Source organism: Elaeis guineensis, chromosome 5, assembly GCF_000442705.2.
Source record: "Elaeis guineensis isolate ETL-2024a chromosome 5, EG11, whole genome shotgun sequence".
Lineage (NCBI taxonomy): Eukaryota > Viridiplantae > Streptophyta > Magnoliopsida > Arecales > Arecaceae > Elaeis > Elaeis guineensis.
In genome coordinates, this window is record NC_025997.2 from 109435246 (window position 1) to 109452954 (window position 17709).

General features: G+C 35.4%; 1 protein-coding gene across 1 annotated transcript; it reads right to left on the reverse strand.

Moving 5' to 3' along the window:
* Positions 1-1173: 1173 nt before the first annotated feature.
* On the reverse strand, positions 1174-6732 carry LOC105045386 (uncharacterized). The gene is made up of 2 exons (XM_010923648.2): positions 6406-6732; positions 1174-1420 (listed from the first exon to the last, which is right to left on the reverse strand). The coding sequence occupies exons 1-2, from the start codon at positions 6583-6585 to the stop codon at positions 1346-1348; spliced, it is 255 nt and encodes an 84-aa protein (XP_010921950.1). The 5' UTR covers positions 6586-6732; the 3' UTR covers positions 1174-1345.
* Between the last annotated feature and the right edge of the window lie 10977 nt (positions 6733-17709).

The window sequence follows — 17709 nt, forward strand, 5'->3', positions numbered from 1 at the left end:
ATTGTTATCAATTGGAAGGATGGATGGATATTGGTTCACGACTTAGAAAAAAAATGGATTGAAATAAAAATTAAAACAATCATATGTTTTTAGTTGGTAATAAAAATGAATTGAAATAAAAATTAGAACAATCATATATTTTTAGTTGATAATCAGGAGTAAAATAGAATTTAAATATTATGAGAGAGTAAATATTGAATTTGAGTGATTGGGGTATTTTCATTTCCTCTTGAAATTGAAATGGGGACTAAGCTTTCTCTAGCCAAATGACTTTTGAAAGCCATTTCCATTTTTATTCCGAAGTCCAACTCCCCTGGCCAAATATGCTCTCAAAGTTAATAGAGACTACTAATCAGTGGAGAAAAGGAGCGCAAGAGACAAGTTTTCAAGCCTCCCGATATGCAGGTCAGGCTAAAGAACTCTCAACATAGATCTGATCTGATTATGATCAGATTAAAACAAGTATAAATAAACGAAACAAAAGGATATTTTTTGTTTTTGGTATTTTACGTGAACCAACGTTTCTTGTCTGTCAGCTAAAAGCTCTAAGATTTCCTACCTTCCAGCTAGAGGCCCTTTCATCTCTTTTCAAATCGAGTGGTTGGCAATCCTCTTCATCATGAATATTCTGAAACCGCCCGTGGTCACATCATTACTTGAACCATCATTTCTCTTTTTGCAGAAAAATTGTAGATACATGTTACAAGAAGGTATGAACCTTGGATCTAATTAATGTGGTCTATTCTTGGCAAAGACATGCATGACAATTCGATCACAAGCCCATCACTGCTGATCTACAAATATTGCAGATACCTGATTTTTTATTTAACTCTAAATCTTAAAAGATGTGATGCTCTAAGAGAATAGAACAACCAGTAATCTTGCATTAAAACCGCTCCTGCAAAAAGAACCAATCAAGTTCTGTTAGCTTTAACTCCCTGAAACTGGCCCCCAAAAATATACTAAATCATGAAAGACGTTGTAAACTAAAGGATGCTCAACTCCTTTGCAACTGGCCACAAAGAACTATAATAAATCATGAAGGATGTTGTCATCTAAAGGAAAATGTAAAGTTTTAAAAAGATATTCGAAGCATGCATGAATGTAGAGACTTTTGCCCCCTTGCAACCTCCAATGAACGAACCAACTCCAGCAACAATTTTTCAGCACAAATAACTGAAGCATGTACTTCCATTTATTGTCATGCAAAACAAGCATAACTAAACACATCATGTATGACTAACTGCATCCTTATTCCAGCATTAGGTGCTGAATTGCACATAATACAAAGATCACATGAAAAGGGACAGCATCCGAACCATAGAAGTTTCACCGGACTAATAATTCAATACTCTTTATTACCAAAGTTTTTGCACCAAAGCTGAGAAGGTATCGGACGAACTGGATGATGAGGCCGTTGCTGCAAGTAAAAGGGAAACCCAAGAGCTTAGTAGATTACAAAATCTGGAAGTTCTAGAACTGATAGCCAGCACTAGAACAAAAGGTTGAAGAATATTAACATGATGGGGCATGGAAACATAGGTTTAAAATAAACTGAAAACATAAAGACTTGTTGCACACAAGAATAGCACGTTCTTGGATCCAATTACGAATATCTCTGCAAACACGTAAATTTACCTTCAAGATGGCTTTTTGGAAAAGGGGGGAAAGAAAGGTCTCCTACAAGAACTAGCAGCAAGATATTCCCAGATATGCCAAATACCATGGTGTCTCACAAAACCTAAAGCCGTAATTGTCAGGAAACCCATTTTCAAGCTCCCAGGCATCACATAGGATTTCTTTGGATTTTGATTAAATTCATTAATTTAGATTCCTTGCACTGGTAGCAAATGGGAAACAGCAGAACAGACGTGAAACGTATGATAATGAGTGGGCTAACATAGTGGGGTCGTATTCACATGAAGATTGGTGCAAGGAATGAGAAGACAGTAATTAAATCATGACTAGTTGCTATTCAGAAGATCTTGACCAATATTATCCAGGATGTTTTGCACATCTCCCATGCAGTTCCTGTTTAATTTTTCCAAAAGACTCCGGTCCCTTTTTTTGTGGGATTTCTTTAACAGTTTCCACTATTGCGGACCTTGTTCATTATTTTTAGCAATAGTGATTGATCCCAAAAGCAATTATATCCAGCTACACCCCAAAAACACACAAAAAAATAAATAAAATAAATGAAAAAAAAAGGAGCAAACCCACATAAGCATTACGTCACCACATTAAAAAAGAGCAATGTTATGTCATCTCTTCTCAAGTTATTAATTGCTAAAAGCTTTTCATGCATGGTAGACGCAGCTACTGTAGCTTCACCCATGTAAGCAACATTTTGTTTTCCTTATATGTTTTTAATTAAGGATAACTATGTAAGTAGAGACAAATCCTGAGATTCCTGAGACATTGGCATGTCACTCCTAAGACATCCTCAGAACAGTTGCTTTAGAATGTATTATGCATGAGCATCTAAAATCTTTAAGTGCCAACAATACAACAATGTGTTCAGGTACCCCCGCATTTTGATGAAACAACAACACAGATTGAACACTTACATAACAAAGTTTGCACCCTTTTATCTTAAAATAAAATTTTAAAGAAGGGAGAAAAAATTTATGCGGAAGCTCCAGAACAGCTAACCAAATGAACTCTCAGTTTGCAAGAACATAGATGTTGCCACTATTTTGCTTTCCTCAATTCTCATTGGAAGAACCTAGATGTTGATATTCTAAACTTGCATAATCCAGTTATGACAAATACATATATTTAGTTCATAGGAAACACACATCATCTTGGTAAATGGTTGGTTATTAGCTACTCAGGCTATTAATACCATGATTTAACATCAACCAGAATCTTCAAGAACATGTTATAGACACCAAAAATAGTTAAGCGAGGACAAACAGATGGGGGATTGTCATTAGATGGATGAGGGAACACCACATACAAATGCCTAAAATCTAGAAATGAACCAATCTTTAAAGTACTTTGATACATATTTTGATGCATACACTCCAATGCTCATTAAATATGCTCCAGCTTGCTAGATAGCAAACAAAGTGATCAACAATATCATGAATAGATGCTCATCCTATAGAAGGGTCAATAGGTGATCGGGCACCCATCTAGGCACCAGCCTAGGTGTGTGGGTAATTTTCCCACCTAGTAGCTGGAAAATGCTAAGCACTTAGGCAACAGGGTTGTCCAAATTTTTAACAATCCAGGTGATCACCTGTGACAGCCTTGAAATAACATCAATGGTGAGCCTAATAAAAAGCTCCTAAGAGTATACTGATGTTCAATAATGCATTTAAAATAATCAATTTCATAAAGAACCTATAGGATCATATATAGGATATTGTCAACCATGAAGCATCTATGGGGTAGCTAAGTCACCAACACCAATCTCTAACTCATTTGACTTGCAACATCCAACAATTGACCCAGTTTTATTGAGATTGAGAGCAACCAAAGTTGGCCCACCAGATCAATCATTGATCAAGTGAAGATACAGAAGAGATAGGAATGCTGATTTGTGCACATTCTGAAGTCATAAGATAGACTATCTATTTATGCTTAAATTCAATTGCTGATGATAGGTCGCACACTCAGTGACTCTACATTTCACTTTAAAGCTGATGAGACACTCCTTGTGCATTTCGGTGCATGATGAAGTAAAATGGTGATGGGAGTGAAAAAACAGCTGTTTTTGGTGCAAGAATACGCGATGCATATGGCCAGGACTAAGCCTGTTTAATGTTGTGTCGAACTGGCAAATGATTGGACAATTTTATAAGGACTATATTATGATAAATCAGTACAATGCCTTTCATGAGAGCATGCCGAATATTAGGGATGTGGAGAGGCCTCTAAGTTACGTGAGAAAAACAAAATAAATGAATGCCTAAACTATGGAAATCTGTGAGCCAAAGACTAAACACAATAGTGATAGTAAGGAACTCAGGAATTCATAACGGAAATGGGATACAAGACAAGCTATATAGTAAGCTAGGGCTTAACACCATTAAGAAGGGAACGTACTAAATCATTGTGTGTATCGCTTGCAATGCGAGATCCATTGATAAAGATGAATGTTTGGAACAAAGTGGTTCAATACCTTAATGTGCAAGGCCCTTCTAGAATGTTTATGTTGCCTTGTTCTAATAGTTGGTTATTTACTTGTTGACAGTCAAATATAATTATCTGAAAATTATGGCTGAATTTTAATGACGTAGTAAGCTGTTTATAGCCCAAGACAAATATTAGATGCTTAATGGTGTTTGTGAATATTAAAACAAATATGGCTACCAAATGAAGGTGGATAAGCAAAACTATAGTTTTTTCCTTTTCTTTTAGTTGGGGGGTGGCAGCACGGGAGATGGTTTCTGGCTGAACTTTAATTTTCTTACTAACCTGACAGGTTTCTGAGAACTACAAGATCAATTAACTTGAGACGATGACTATTAGGCATTAAGCATGTCTTAAACTCATATATACATAATTAGATGGTCTAGAAAGATAATTTGCTTTGTCCACCTATAAAATTAAACACTCAAACAGTTGATACATCACTGACTATACTTGTGAAGGTCTTAATAGAGAAGAGTGGTGTTAACTAGTGCAGGGACACCTTAGAAAGTTTAAGCCCTTCCCACATATGAAGATAGGTTGACAGGTTCAAATTTCAAGTCTAAATACAAACTGAAAAAGCTACGTGGATGGAGAATAAGATCAACTGGCCTCTAGTTACCTGCTAATATGTTTCAAATAAGTGATGCTTCAGTTTCAGCATGTTAAAAGATGAGTTTTTTGTTTGTTGTTAGAGATTGAGAAAAGGATTAATAATGAAGCTAGCTAGCTAGTGCACTAAAGAATTTACAAACAGTGGATATATACTGAAAATAGTAAGGTACCAGTGGAATCGGTAATTTGTAATACAAATTTTTCAATAATACATCAAATGACATTTGCTCATACTCTTCCAGCATAATCAAAGTCATGATTCAAACAAAAATTTAAACATAATTTTGAAATATCTCAAGAATCAGATATATTCTGCAAAACATAAATGAGAAGTTCAGAATAATGTCTGGTACAGTTTTAGAAATTAGATACTTATTCTGTAGGTTGCCAAAAATTATTAAAAAATGCTTCCTATAATTTTTTTTCTCAGATACCCAGACTGCCCCTAGTTAATTGCTGGCTTAAGTCAGAAATGTTAACATAATCTGTAGGCGATCTATCTAATCATCTTGTCACACCTTCTAGACTTAGAGCTCCTCCATATAAGTCCATTTGTTTGGGACCGGCTTTGTCATTTTTGTTTGTTTCTCTTTTCCTGTTAACATAAGGTAAGATAAAAGGTAAAAGTTAAAAGTCGAGACTATATTTTATTTTATTAAATTTGTATACACTTCTCACTAGGTTTGCTAATCATTTCACCCTTGAAACCTCCCTATGATCAAGTCAACAGGGTTTGAAGCAAAATTAATAATATTTCTATGACTCCATGTTTTTCTAACTGAAAAAGCAAAATTAAGTGTACAAATTACAAAAGAGGATTTTTCTATTTTCCTAACAACTAAATATATAAACCTCTACCAACAAACCATTCTGTCTTCTGTATTAGATGATCTGTCAGGATATGAGAAAGTCTAAATGCCAGTTCCCAACTTGACCTCTTAATTTTATTTGTATAATTTATATTAATTATGCAGGACTCATTGTCCCATTCTTTTTTCTTTGTCAATAATATGTTTTCCCAATCTTTGGCACCATAACTCTTTAGCCCCATGTTCATGAAAGATGTCTAGAGGATTTATCATCCCCAAACTCATAGCACAGAAGGCTAATAACAATAAGATAAGGCTTACTGTCAAAATGTAACAATCAAATCAAATACTTGAATATCAAAGAATTATACATAATCAGCCCTCTCAGGTGTTTCGATATCCCCACATTCGAGCTGGTGTCTCAACCAGCCCCAATTTAAAAGCCTCAACGGGTACCCTAGCCAACCCTTTCCATTTCTCAGAACCAAGATTTAAGATAACACACAACAAATGCCCCCTTTTGGTGGAGAAAAGAACTTCATTACATCATTCTAGTTTGAATAGAACAAGAAATGTCCAACCCAGCAACATAGTCAGGTAAGGTTTCTAGATAATTATATATCCTTGAATGAAAAAAAAAAAGACTCTTTTTTTTTTCTCAGATTGGTACCCCAGGCTATAGTCCAATCAAAAGATAAAAACTTTAACCAGAAATGCCCCAAATAATCTCATCTTGGGAAGGGAAAGATCATGAACAATGCCAGTGGATCGTATTTATTCACGGATGATGCGCTAGATCAAGTTATAAGAAAAGCGTAGGAGAAGAAGAAAGGGGAAGAACCTCAAGCTCGGCGGACTTCATGGCGATGGGGATGCAAACGAGGAAGATGCCGAACATGGCGATGGCGGTGTTCCGTTTCCAGTGCTTGGGGCGGCAGTAGGGCCCGCCCGTCATGCTCCACACCTTGGTCCGGAAGTCCTCCGCGCCATGCGCGTGATGATCTACGCCGCCGCCGCCCATCTCCCCTCAACACGCCTCCTCCTTCTTTATCTCGCCTCCTGCGGGACAAAAAGTTACGAAAACCTTGTGATGGATCTCTGATTGCTTTCAAAATTTCGGGAGCTAGGGTTTGAAAGAGCGGAGAGGAGAAGGCAACCTGCTGACCAAAGCCGTGGAGTTCGTTGTTGCAGCCCTTGGAGCTAGTAAACGTATTGTACGCCGCGTGCAAAGCACGTGACTGGTATGTGGAGGGAGGGGTGAAAGTGGATACGATATCCATTTGAAATCGGGTTATTTTATTTTAAAAAATAAATATAAATATAAATATAAATATTATTTAGATATAAAATTTTATATTTATATTTATTTTAAATAAATATAGATATAATTTTAATATTAAAATTATGGATATAATTATAAATATAAGTTGGATAATTAAATCGTACGATTATAGAATAAAAAATATTACTAAATAGATAATAAATCAAGTTAATAATATATTTATATGATCATATATTTTTTTAAAAAAATTAATAATTATTATATAAAATTATATAAAAGTATAGGTAGATTCGGATATTTGGATACGGATCAGATAGTTGTTTATCCATATCTATATCCATTTTTTTTAACAAATATAAATATAGATATGGATATTAGTCGGATCCTCAAATTTTTGTCTGTATCTGAATTAAATCAAATTTGAAATAGATCTGGATATATATTATCCTTACCATTTTCACCACTAAATTCTTTATTTCTTTCTACATCAACACACAGATATAAATTTAAGCAACCGGAAAATATCTATATCTATATCCAAATAACCGATTCTATTTAGAATTTTATTATGATACTCTTATATCATATTTTATTACAAAAAATTTAAAATATTACTACGCCATCATATTTTTTAATATTTTATTATTTTTTAATCCTCTTTTATGATTTTTTCTTGCCAACTGCCTCCTCGTCGGTGAAGTTTCTTTGCAAAGGCTAGCGATGCGACGCCGCACATCGTCCCCCTTCCTCCACCCACTTCTCCACCACTCGGGCCCACCCTTATATACCGCCTCCTTCCTCCTCCACCTACCACTCCACTGCTCACCTCCCCACTGCAGCATGCCACCCTTTTCCTCCTCCTCCTCCACCCATCTCTCCGCCACTTGCATCTCCTGATGGAAAAGTAGGGCAATTCTATGCATGCAATTTAAATTTTTTTTGCAATGGATCTGTTAGATTAAACAATTTAATCTATTTTACATGCATAAAATCTAATCTAGACTACCATACCAAGATCTATGACATGATTTAATATGACATAAAGATCTAAAAATAAAAATCTACATCGATCTAATCGATGCTGCAGACTAGATCTAACCCTTAGATCTATCAAAACTAGTCTAACGAGTTCAAAACTCATTACCGAATTGTGGATTGCTGATCTCCACAAGTATCTCACATAAGAGAGAGTTCCTTCAGGTTGCTCGCAGCCGCACGAAGGAGTCCAACCTCTACAGATCATCCATATGAAGATCGGTTGCAGATCAGGCTCTTCGGGAGTGCTAGCTTACAAGGATCTTTGAAGGCTGATGTTTCTCTTCTTTCTGTGACCTCTTGGACACTCCAGAGGGGAAAAAGAATTAGAGGAGGAAGAGAGGAACAAGAGACGCTATGAAAAAGAAATAACTTTCAACTGAAAATTATATGGGGCATCCAAATATTGGACCCCCCTTTTTATAACAAGGGATTAGGGTTTTGGGTCAAAGGGGGTGCCAACATTCTCCATGCCAACCACCAATTTTGGCATCCCAAAAATTTTAAAAATTGGTAATGGTATGAGAAAGAAATCTGATCTTTCTCACGCCAACAAACACTTCAAAGAATTCAAGAAAAAATTCTCTTGGCGCCACCCATCTTTTTAAAGATAATGGATCTCTTTCCTTCTTATCTCCTTATCTCTAATTCAGATCGCATTCAAATTAGGCAGGAGATAAGGGCCATAACTCATCATGCATGCCGCCCACCCTATTGCGCCCTCTCTCTTCAAGCCCAAAAATCACACCCCAAAACCATTTTGGCATTGAGAAGAAGGGGTGGGTCCAAGGTGGTGCAAGGGGAAGAGATAGAGTTCCTGCTGGCTTGGACTCTTCATTTCCAATTTGATTCTAAACCAAATTAAATCTGGTTTGAACTCAATTAGAGGAAGGAACCTAATCTAATTAGGAACCTAATCACCTTAATAAATTTCTAACCCAATTAGAAATTAACCGAGTCCAAATCTTGATCAAATCATGAACAAGTTTTTCTTGCAATTAGGTTTGATCAAATCAAACCCAATCTAAGTCAAACTGAATCTAATTCAATTAGACTTGATCCAAAGCTCTTTGCTCAATCACATTGAGTCAATTAGCAATCTAATGGCTAATAAATCCTCCATTAACAGCAGAGTCTCAGTTCAGTGGGACTCTCCTCTAGAGTCCCAATCCATTGGGACTCTTCACTAGAGTTCCAATCCAGTGAGACTCTTCAGCCATCAGATCAGATCGAATCTTCTAATATGTGTGACCCCATAGGTTCGAAACTAAGTCGATAGCATAGAAATAAATTCTCATACTAATCAATATAACCATCTAGCAATGGGACCCAACATCCAGATAAGTCGAAAGATTGCAAAGCAACATTTTAGAATCTATTAGTGTATGGTTACCGTATAATTTATCTCTTTGATCCTAATGCTCAAAGTGACCCAAGGTTTGACTGTCAACCTTAAAATAGTCAACCACATTATATTTCAATCTTTTAAATCCATCTCAAAGATTATCCTAGCCAAGATTTTACTAAATTGAAATATCCTGATGCATATCTCCTACTTATTCAGAGAGATCAATTCCATCTTGACTTATGCATCGATTTGAAAAGTACTTGACTGCACCCAGTAACTTTTCATCATCGAAATAAAAATTCAAATGATTCGATACCAAAATACAGTGAGTTGCTTACAAGTTACCGTGATGATCTCAGATCAGAAAGACACTTATACCCATATCCTTCACGAGCTACTCTTAACAATAGAGTATTCGATAAATGGTCGCGTTCGGTGCGAACGTACTCTTACATTTCACTTGCATGTCATACCAGTGTCTCCACATTTTTTGGTTAAGAAGACAACCAACCCATATAGCACACAACAACTTATACTCAATATTGCTATCGTTCTATTGACAGCATATCATTTGATCGCGAACACGTTTTAAGGACTCAACGATAAATCCTCCTTTATTGATAAAATATAGTCCTAAGGACTTCATGACAACACAAGAGTTCAAAGAAGATGAAAAAAATATGATTAAAAGTTAAATAATTTTTATTAATAAAAATTCATATATATTTTATAAATATGAGCATAATCGTCAATAGACTGATGATTGACTTTAGGATATAATTTCTGACAACTCCCATTTGAACTAAAGTCAATCGATACAGTATCATATATCTATCTTCGACTTGTGATCATCGTACTCGTTGATTTCGAGAGCTTTAGTAAATGGGTCAGTTAGATTCTCTTTTCTGTCGATCTTCTGAAGATCGATGTCACCTTGATCTACGATCTCTTAGATAAGGTGGTAGTGGCGCAGAATATGCTTGGTGCGCTAATGGGACTTCAGCTCTTTGGCTTGAGCAATAGCTCCAGTGCTATCGCAGTATAACAGAATAGGGCCATCGACGGAGGATGCCACTTCAAGCTCGTCGATGAACTTTCATAGCCATACAATTTTTTTTGCAGCATCGAATGCCGCAATGTACTCTGCTTCGCAAACAAAGTTAACCACAGTGTGCTGTTTGAAACTTTTTCAGCAGATTGCCCCATCATTTAGGATAAAAATATAATCCGACATACTCTTGCTATCATTATGGTCTAAGTGAAAGTTGGAGTTGATAAACCCCACTAGTTTTAAGTCAGTTTCACCCTAAACAAGCTACTGGTCCTTAGTATTTCTTAAATACTTAAGGATGGTCTTTGACGTGCGTCGTTAAGGCACCAAAAATAAACCTAATTCTAACTTACTACGTAGCTAGGGTGAATCAGGATCATTTCACAGGGATCTCGGATAATTATTTATAATTAATAAAAGATAGAAAGGATTGATTTTAATTAATTACTAAAAAAATAATAATTTAAGTTTAATTCACGAAAGAAAATTGAATAGGAAAGAAACTTCAAAAATTCAGAATCCACCATGTAAAACAAATTCTATTTTCTTTTACTTTATGTCGCAATGATGAGATTTTGTTGCTCCTTGAATTGATTTTGATGATTACAAAGCATTTGAGGGGATTACTAATGATTTTGGCTTGGAAAAAGACTTATTACATTTCAGGGGTAAAATCGTAATTTTGTCAAGACCTGATTCAGAAGCCTCAAGAGCAAGAACTGAAGACTTACGATCTATTGGAGAAAATTTTAACATTTTTGGAAGTTTATTTTGTAAGAAAATCAGGTTTTTATTTTTGAGTCGACCCCATGAGTCGACTCATGGCTTAAAAGGTTGAACGGCACGCTGAAATTTTGGCTGACACTCTCTGTGAGTCGACCCCATGGGTCGACCCCTTGGCATGAGTCGACCCTATGAGTCGATCTCTGCTGCTTCGCAGGTCAAAATTACAGAACAGTCATTTTCTGTTCTATTCCACAGAGATCGACCCTATGAGTCGACCCTATGAGTTGACCTCTGTGACGGAAAAGTTCCACAACGACTAGTTTTTAACTCATTTCAATTACATTTAATGCTCATTTAATGTGCTCTAACGGCTCTATTTCAGCTCAAATTACTCTCCACCATTATTTGAAGTTATATAAAGGGACTTAAAGGAGGGAATCAAGATAAGAAGAAAAGCAGAATTTGAAAAAGGTTCTTCAAGCACTCTGCTCAACCCTAAGCAAGAGCCCACTTAAAGCATTCAAGAAGCTTTTAATTCAAGTTCACCAACTCCTCAAGTGCTCATTCAAGTCTCCAACTACCTTGAGAAAATCAGAAAGAGCTTCATTCAAATTGTGTAAAGTATATTTAATGCCTTATTCGCTCATTAAAGGAGCTTCATTTGTATTTCTGTGCTGTTAACTGTAATACTCTTTTTGAGTTATTATTTTTTTTTTATTTTGGAAGGGTTCCAAAACATGGGAAGGTTGATCCAAACCTTGAATCGGATTGTATTGGATTGGCTTGTATCTGGAAAACAAGTATTCTAGCTTGGAATAGCTAGAGTCAGAGGTTCCGACGAGTGTATTCAGGTTGAATACAATTTAGTGAATTAAAATTTTCAAGTAGGAGCTTGGAGAGTGGATGTAGGTGCAAGGTTGGCACCGAACCACTATAAATCCTCTTGTTTGTGTTGTGCTTAATTGCTCTCCTTTTAAACTTCTTTATTCTCTTATATTCTTGCATCCAACTATTACCCATGCATCAATTACACTCTCCTTACTTATCTTGCTATTGTTAAATATTCTTCATAAGTTGTAAGTTAAGTTTAAATTTTTAGAAACCCAATTCACCCCCCCTCTTGGATTGTATAGCTGGGCAACAAGTGGTATCAGAGCCCAGTGCTTTAGCCCTACTTTGATTTAACAAATCAAAGAGCTAAAGATCTATGGCAACTCAAGTTGGCACTTCTCTAGTCGAGGGGCAATCTACTAATCGATCTTCACTTTTCAATGGGTCAAACTATACCTATTGGAAAGCTCGGATGAAAATCTTCATTCAAGCATTTGGCTATGATATGTGGAGTATCATAGTAAACGGACCACACACACCCACTAAAATTATTGACGGTATGGAATCAACCAAATCCAAAAAAGAATGGGATGAGGTTGATAAGAAAATTGCTTAACTAAATGCTAAAGCCATGAATGTCTTGTATTGTGCCCTAGATGCTAATGAATTTAATCGTATTTCAACTTGCATGTCTGCTAAGAAAATATGGGATAGATTAGAAGTAACTCATGAAGGAACTAATCAAGTGAAAGAATCCAAAATTAACATGCTCGTGCATAAATATGAATTTTTTAAAATGGAGCATGATGAATCTATAACTGAAATGTTTACTCGCTTTACTGATATTATAAATAGTTTAAAAAGTCTTGGTAAGTCTTATTCTAATAGTGACCTCGTGAGAAAGATTCTTAGGTCCTTACCAAGAACTTGAGAAGCCAAAGTGACCGCTATCCAAGAAGTCAAGGATCTGAACATCCTATCCTTGGAAGAGCTTCTAGGATCACTGGTGACACATGAGCTGAGAATGAAACAACATCAAGAAGAAGAAGACAAAAAGAAGAGGACAATCGCCCTCAAATCTACGGCTCAACTTGATGAAGAAACTGACGATACGGAAAATGAAGAGCAGGATGAAGAAATGACTCTCATTACTAGAAGGTTTAAAAATTTTTTGAAGAAAAGGAAATAAGGAATGAGGAAGAGGCCACCCACAAAAGGGGAATATAGCAAAGAAAAAGATAAAGACCAACCTCTTATTTGCTACGAATGCAAGAAACCGGGACATTTTAAGTCTGAATGCCCACAACTGAAGAAGGATCCCAAGAAGTACAAGAAGAAGACCATGATGGCTACTTGGAGTGGAAGTGATGAGTCAAGCTCCGAAGAAGAAGACTCAAATGAACAAGCCAACTTCTGCCTTATGGCACATGAAAATGAGGTAAATTCTGATACTTCTGTTGACTTTACCTTTGAAGAACTTCATGAAGCTTTTTATGATTTAATTGATGAACTAAAGAAGCTAGGCGTAAAGAACAAAGAGTTAAAATTAAAGAATCAATCTTTACTAAAACAAAATGAGAATATTTTAAATGAAAAATCTACCCTGCTTCAAGAAAATCTAAACTTAAAGAATAAAATTGTCAAGCTAAAATCAATAGTTGAAAATTTTACCTTAAGTTCTAATAAACTGAATATGATTCTTGAAAATCAAAAGGCTGTTTATGATAAGACTGGTCTTGGTTACAACCCCTTAAAGAAATAAAAGTTTTTAAAAAATATCTATGTAAACTCTTCAAACAATAAGTTCTCAAACATTACTTGCTTCAAATGTGGTAAAATAGGTCACAAGTTATACACTTGTCTCTCTAACAAATTTTTAAATTCTAATGCAAAGAAAATATGGGTTCCAAAAGGAACCATTGTGACTAACCAAAAAGGACCCAAGAAAGCTTGGGTACCTAAAGTAAAAACTTGACTTTTGCTTGCAGGTGTGTCTAGCATCCCAAGGAGCAAACCGAAAATGGTATCTTGATAGCGGATGCTCGAGACACATGACTGGTGATGAATCCCAATTCATCACACTTGATGCTAAAAATGGAGGGATGGTCACCTTTGGAGATAATGATAAAGGAAAGATCATCGATATAGGTAACATTGGTATTACTCCCTCTAAGTACATTGAAAATATTTTATTAGTAGATGGTTTAAAATATAATTTATTAAGCATAAGTCAATTTTGTGATAAAGGATACAAAGTTATTTTTGAATCTTCTATTTGTATTGTAACTAGTCCTGTTAATGAAGGTATTAAATTTGTTGGGTATAGACATGGCAATGTTTATATGGTAGATTTGAATGATCTATCCAAAATAAACATGCAATGCCTAGTATCCTTAAATATCAAGATTAATGAGACTAATTGACTTTGGCATCGTAGGCTTGCACATATTAGCATGCATTCACTTTCAAAACTCATTAAGAAAGAATTAGTTATTGGTTTACCCAAATTGAACTTTGAAAAGGATAGAATTTGTGATGCATGCCAACTAGGTAAACAAACAAGAGTTTCATTCAAATCTAAAAATATTGTTTCAACTACTAGGCCATTAGAATTATTGCATATGATTTTATTTGGTCCTACTAGAAGTACTAGTCTAGGAGGAAAACGATATGGTTTTGTAATTATTGATGACTTCTCTCATTTTACATGAGTTTTCTTTTTGGCACACAAGGACGAAACTTTTTAAGTTTTCTCTAAATTTTATCGAAAAGTCACAAATGAGAAAGATTTTTCAATTCAAAATATTCGAAGTGATCATGAAATCGAATTTGAAAATCAAGATTTTGAAAAGTTTTGTGATGAAAAAGGAATAGGCCACAACTTTTCGACATCTAGGACACCCCAACAAAATGGAGTAGTAGAAAGAAAAAATAGAACCCTTGAAGAAATGGCCCATACCATGCTATGTGAAAGCAACCTTCTAAGATACTTTTGGGCGGAAGCTATTAACACTGCATGTTACATATTGAATCGTGCTTTAATTAGACAAATTTTAAAGAAAACTCCCTATGAGCTTTGGAAAGGAAGAAAACCAAACATTGCATATTTTCATATTTTTGGTTGTCGATGTTTTATGTTAAACAATGGTAAAGAAATACTGAAAAAATTTGATGCAAAATCCGATGAAGTGATTTTTCTTGGTTACTCCTCTTCTAGCAAAGCCTTTAGAGTTTTCAACAAAAGAACCTTAGTAGTAGAGGAGTCAATACATGTTATCTTTGATGAAACTAACGATCTTCCTTCAAGGAAGAATGAAGATTTTGATGATGCAAATCCTCTTATAGAAGGAATAAAGGAGATCAATCTAAAAGATTCAACAATTCAAGATGATGAAGAACTTGAAGATAAACAAAATGAGAAAGGTGAAGAACGACAAGAACAACCTCAAGGTACAAATAATCTATCCAAGGAATGGAGGTATGATCACAATCACCCCAAGAAACTAATCATTGGTGATCCTACACATGGTGTAAGAACTCGTTCCTCACTTAAAGATGCACTCAATCATTTTGCTTTTGTCTCTCATCTTGAACCTAAAACTATAGACGAAGCTGAAAAAGATTATAATTGGATTAATGCAATACAAGAAGAACTTAATTAATTTGAAAGAAATAATGTATGGACCTTAGTATCAAGACCTAAAAATTACTCAATAATTTGCACAAAATGGGTATATAGGAATAAATTGGATGAATATGAAAATGTGATAAGAAATAAAGCAAGATTAGTTGCAAAATGTTATAATCAAGAAGAAGGAATTGATTTTGATGAGATTTTTGCACCTGTTGCTAGATTAGAGCCAATTAGACTTCTACTTGCTTATGCTTACTTTATGAAATTTAAATTATTCCAAATGGATGTCAAAAGTGCCTTTTTGAATGGATATATCGCTGAAGAAGTTTATGTAGAACAATCCTCAGGTTTTGAAAATCATGCTTTTCCTAATCACATTTTTAAATTAAATAAAGTTCTATATGGTTTGAAACAAGCACCCAGGGCTTAGTATGAAAGGCTAAGCAAATTTCTACTTAATAATAATTTTTCAAGAAGAAATATAGATACAACTCTTTTCATTAAAAGAAATCAAAATGATATATTAGTTATACAAATATATGTTGATGACATTATTTTTGGGTCTACTAATGAAACTCCTTGTCAAGATTTTATAAAGCTCATGCAGGGGAAGTTCGAGATGAGCATGATGGGAGAACTCACATTCTTCCTCGGACTTCAAATCAAACAAACGAAGGAAGGAATCTCCATCACCCAAACCAAGTACACAAGAGAATTACTCAAAAGATTTGAAATAGAGAACTCCAAAGCAATTGGCACACCCATGAGCCCATCATGTAAGCTTGACAAGGACGAAGAAGGTAAAAATGTAGACTTAAAATTTTATAGAGGCATGATTGGTTCTCTATTATATTTAACTGCTAGTATACCTGATATTATATTTAGTGTTTGCCTATGTGCTCGTTTTCAATCAAATCCAAAAGAATCACACTTGAATGCAGTTAAAAGAATCCTTAGATATTTAAATGGTATACAAACTCTAAAATTATGGTATTCTAAGAACTCATTAATTGACTTAATAGGATATTCAGATACCGATTTTGTTGGATGTAAATTAGATAGAAAAAATACTAGTGGAACCTGTCAATTTCTTGGAGTTAATCTAATCTCTTGGTTTAGCAAGAAATAAAATTTGGTAGCTCTGTCTACAACCGAGGCTGAATATATTACAGCCGAAAGTTGTTGTGCTCAAATCTTGTGGATTAAGCAATAACTCAAAGACTTTGGTATCAAACTTAATGAAACTCCCATAAGATGTGATAACACTAGTGCTATAAATCTCACTAAAAATCCAATTCAACATTCTAGGTCAAAACATATTGAAATCAGGTATCATTTCATAAGAGAACGTGTCCAAAATGAAGACATAATTCTTGACTATGTTTGTACTGAAAAATAATTAGCTGACATCTTTACCAAGGCCTTAAGTGAAGATAGATTTTGTGAAATTAAGAGAGAACTAGAAATCCTTGATCCATCTGCTTAGGTGTCTCTCTGATTTCAAAGTATCAATGCTAAAAATTCTTTTAGCTTAATTCTCATCTTTTCTTTTGAGCTCAAAAGTTTGAAATAAACATTCTCATGATCAATTTTTGGGAAAACATCCTTCTCCTAATATTTCAAATTTTTTCGAAACTGTTTCATCATTTTTCTGAATTTCTCTGTGCCATGAGTCGACCTCCAAAGTCGACTCTAGGGTAAACTTGTAATATTGACTAAATCTTTCGAGTGCTTTCTTTTTGTTGGAAAACCTCCATTGAGCTGACCCAACTCTTCATCTTCTTCCTTCCACCAAGCCAAAAGACTTCCTCTCTTCTTCTTCAAACCCAAGTTTTTTTCCAAAACTCTTCTCCCACCATCTCTCACCCTCTAAATCGCCCTCTTGGAACCAAGCTCCTCCCTTTTCTCCTTCTTCATTTGGAGAGGGTCGAGCTTGCCCTAGACTCTACCCGTCTTCTTCAAATCGGCACTCCACTTCTCCAAAATCTTTGTCTTTCCACTCAAAACCCTTCATCTCTCCCTCACATTTACTCTCCTAAGTTCCTTGCTGTTTCGGCTTGCGCAAATGGCTCTGAAGATGAAGCTTCCACAGAGGAGGAAATCAGTTCGCGGGTTGGAGGAGAGTGTGCGCCGAAAGAGACAAGCAACCGAGACCACTTCTGCTTCAAACCCTGCTCCTGCATCAGCTCCAGCTACAATCAGGTCTCCAATCAGTCCTAGTAAGGTACCCCTCTCTGA

Excerpts from the sequence above, each read along its gene's own strand:
- LOC105045386 (XM_010923648.2), bottom strand. The coding sequence starts at position 6,585 with ATGGGCGGCGGCGGCGTAGATCATCACGCGCATGGCGCGGAGGACTTC. Across the intron at positions 1,421-6,405 it reads TGAAGTCCGCCGAGCTTGAG|CAACGGCCTCATCATCCAGT; the intron begins GTTCTTCCCCTT and ends TTTTACTTGCAG.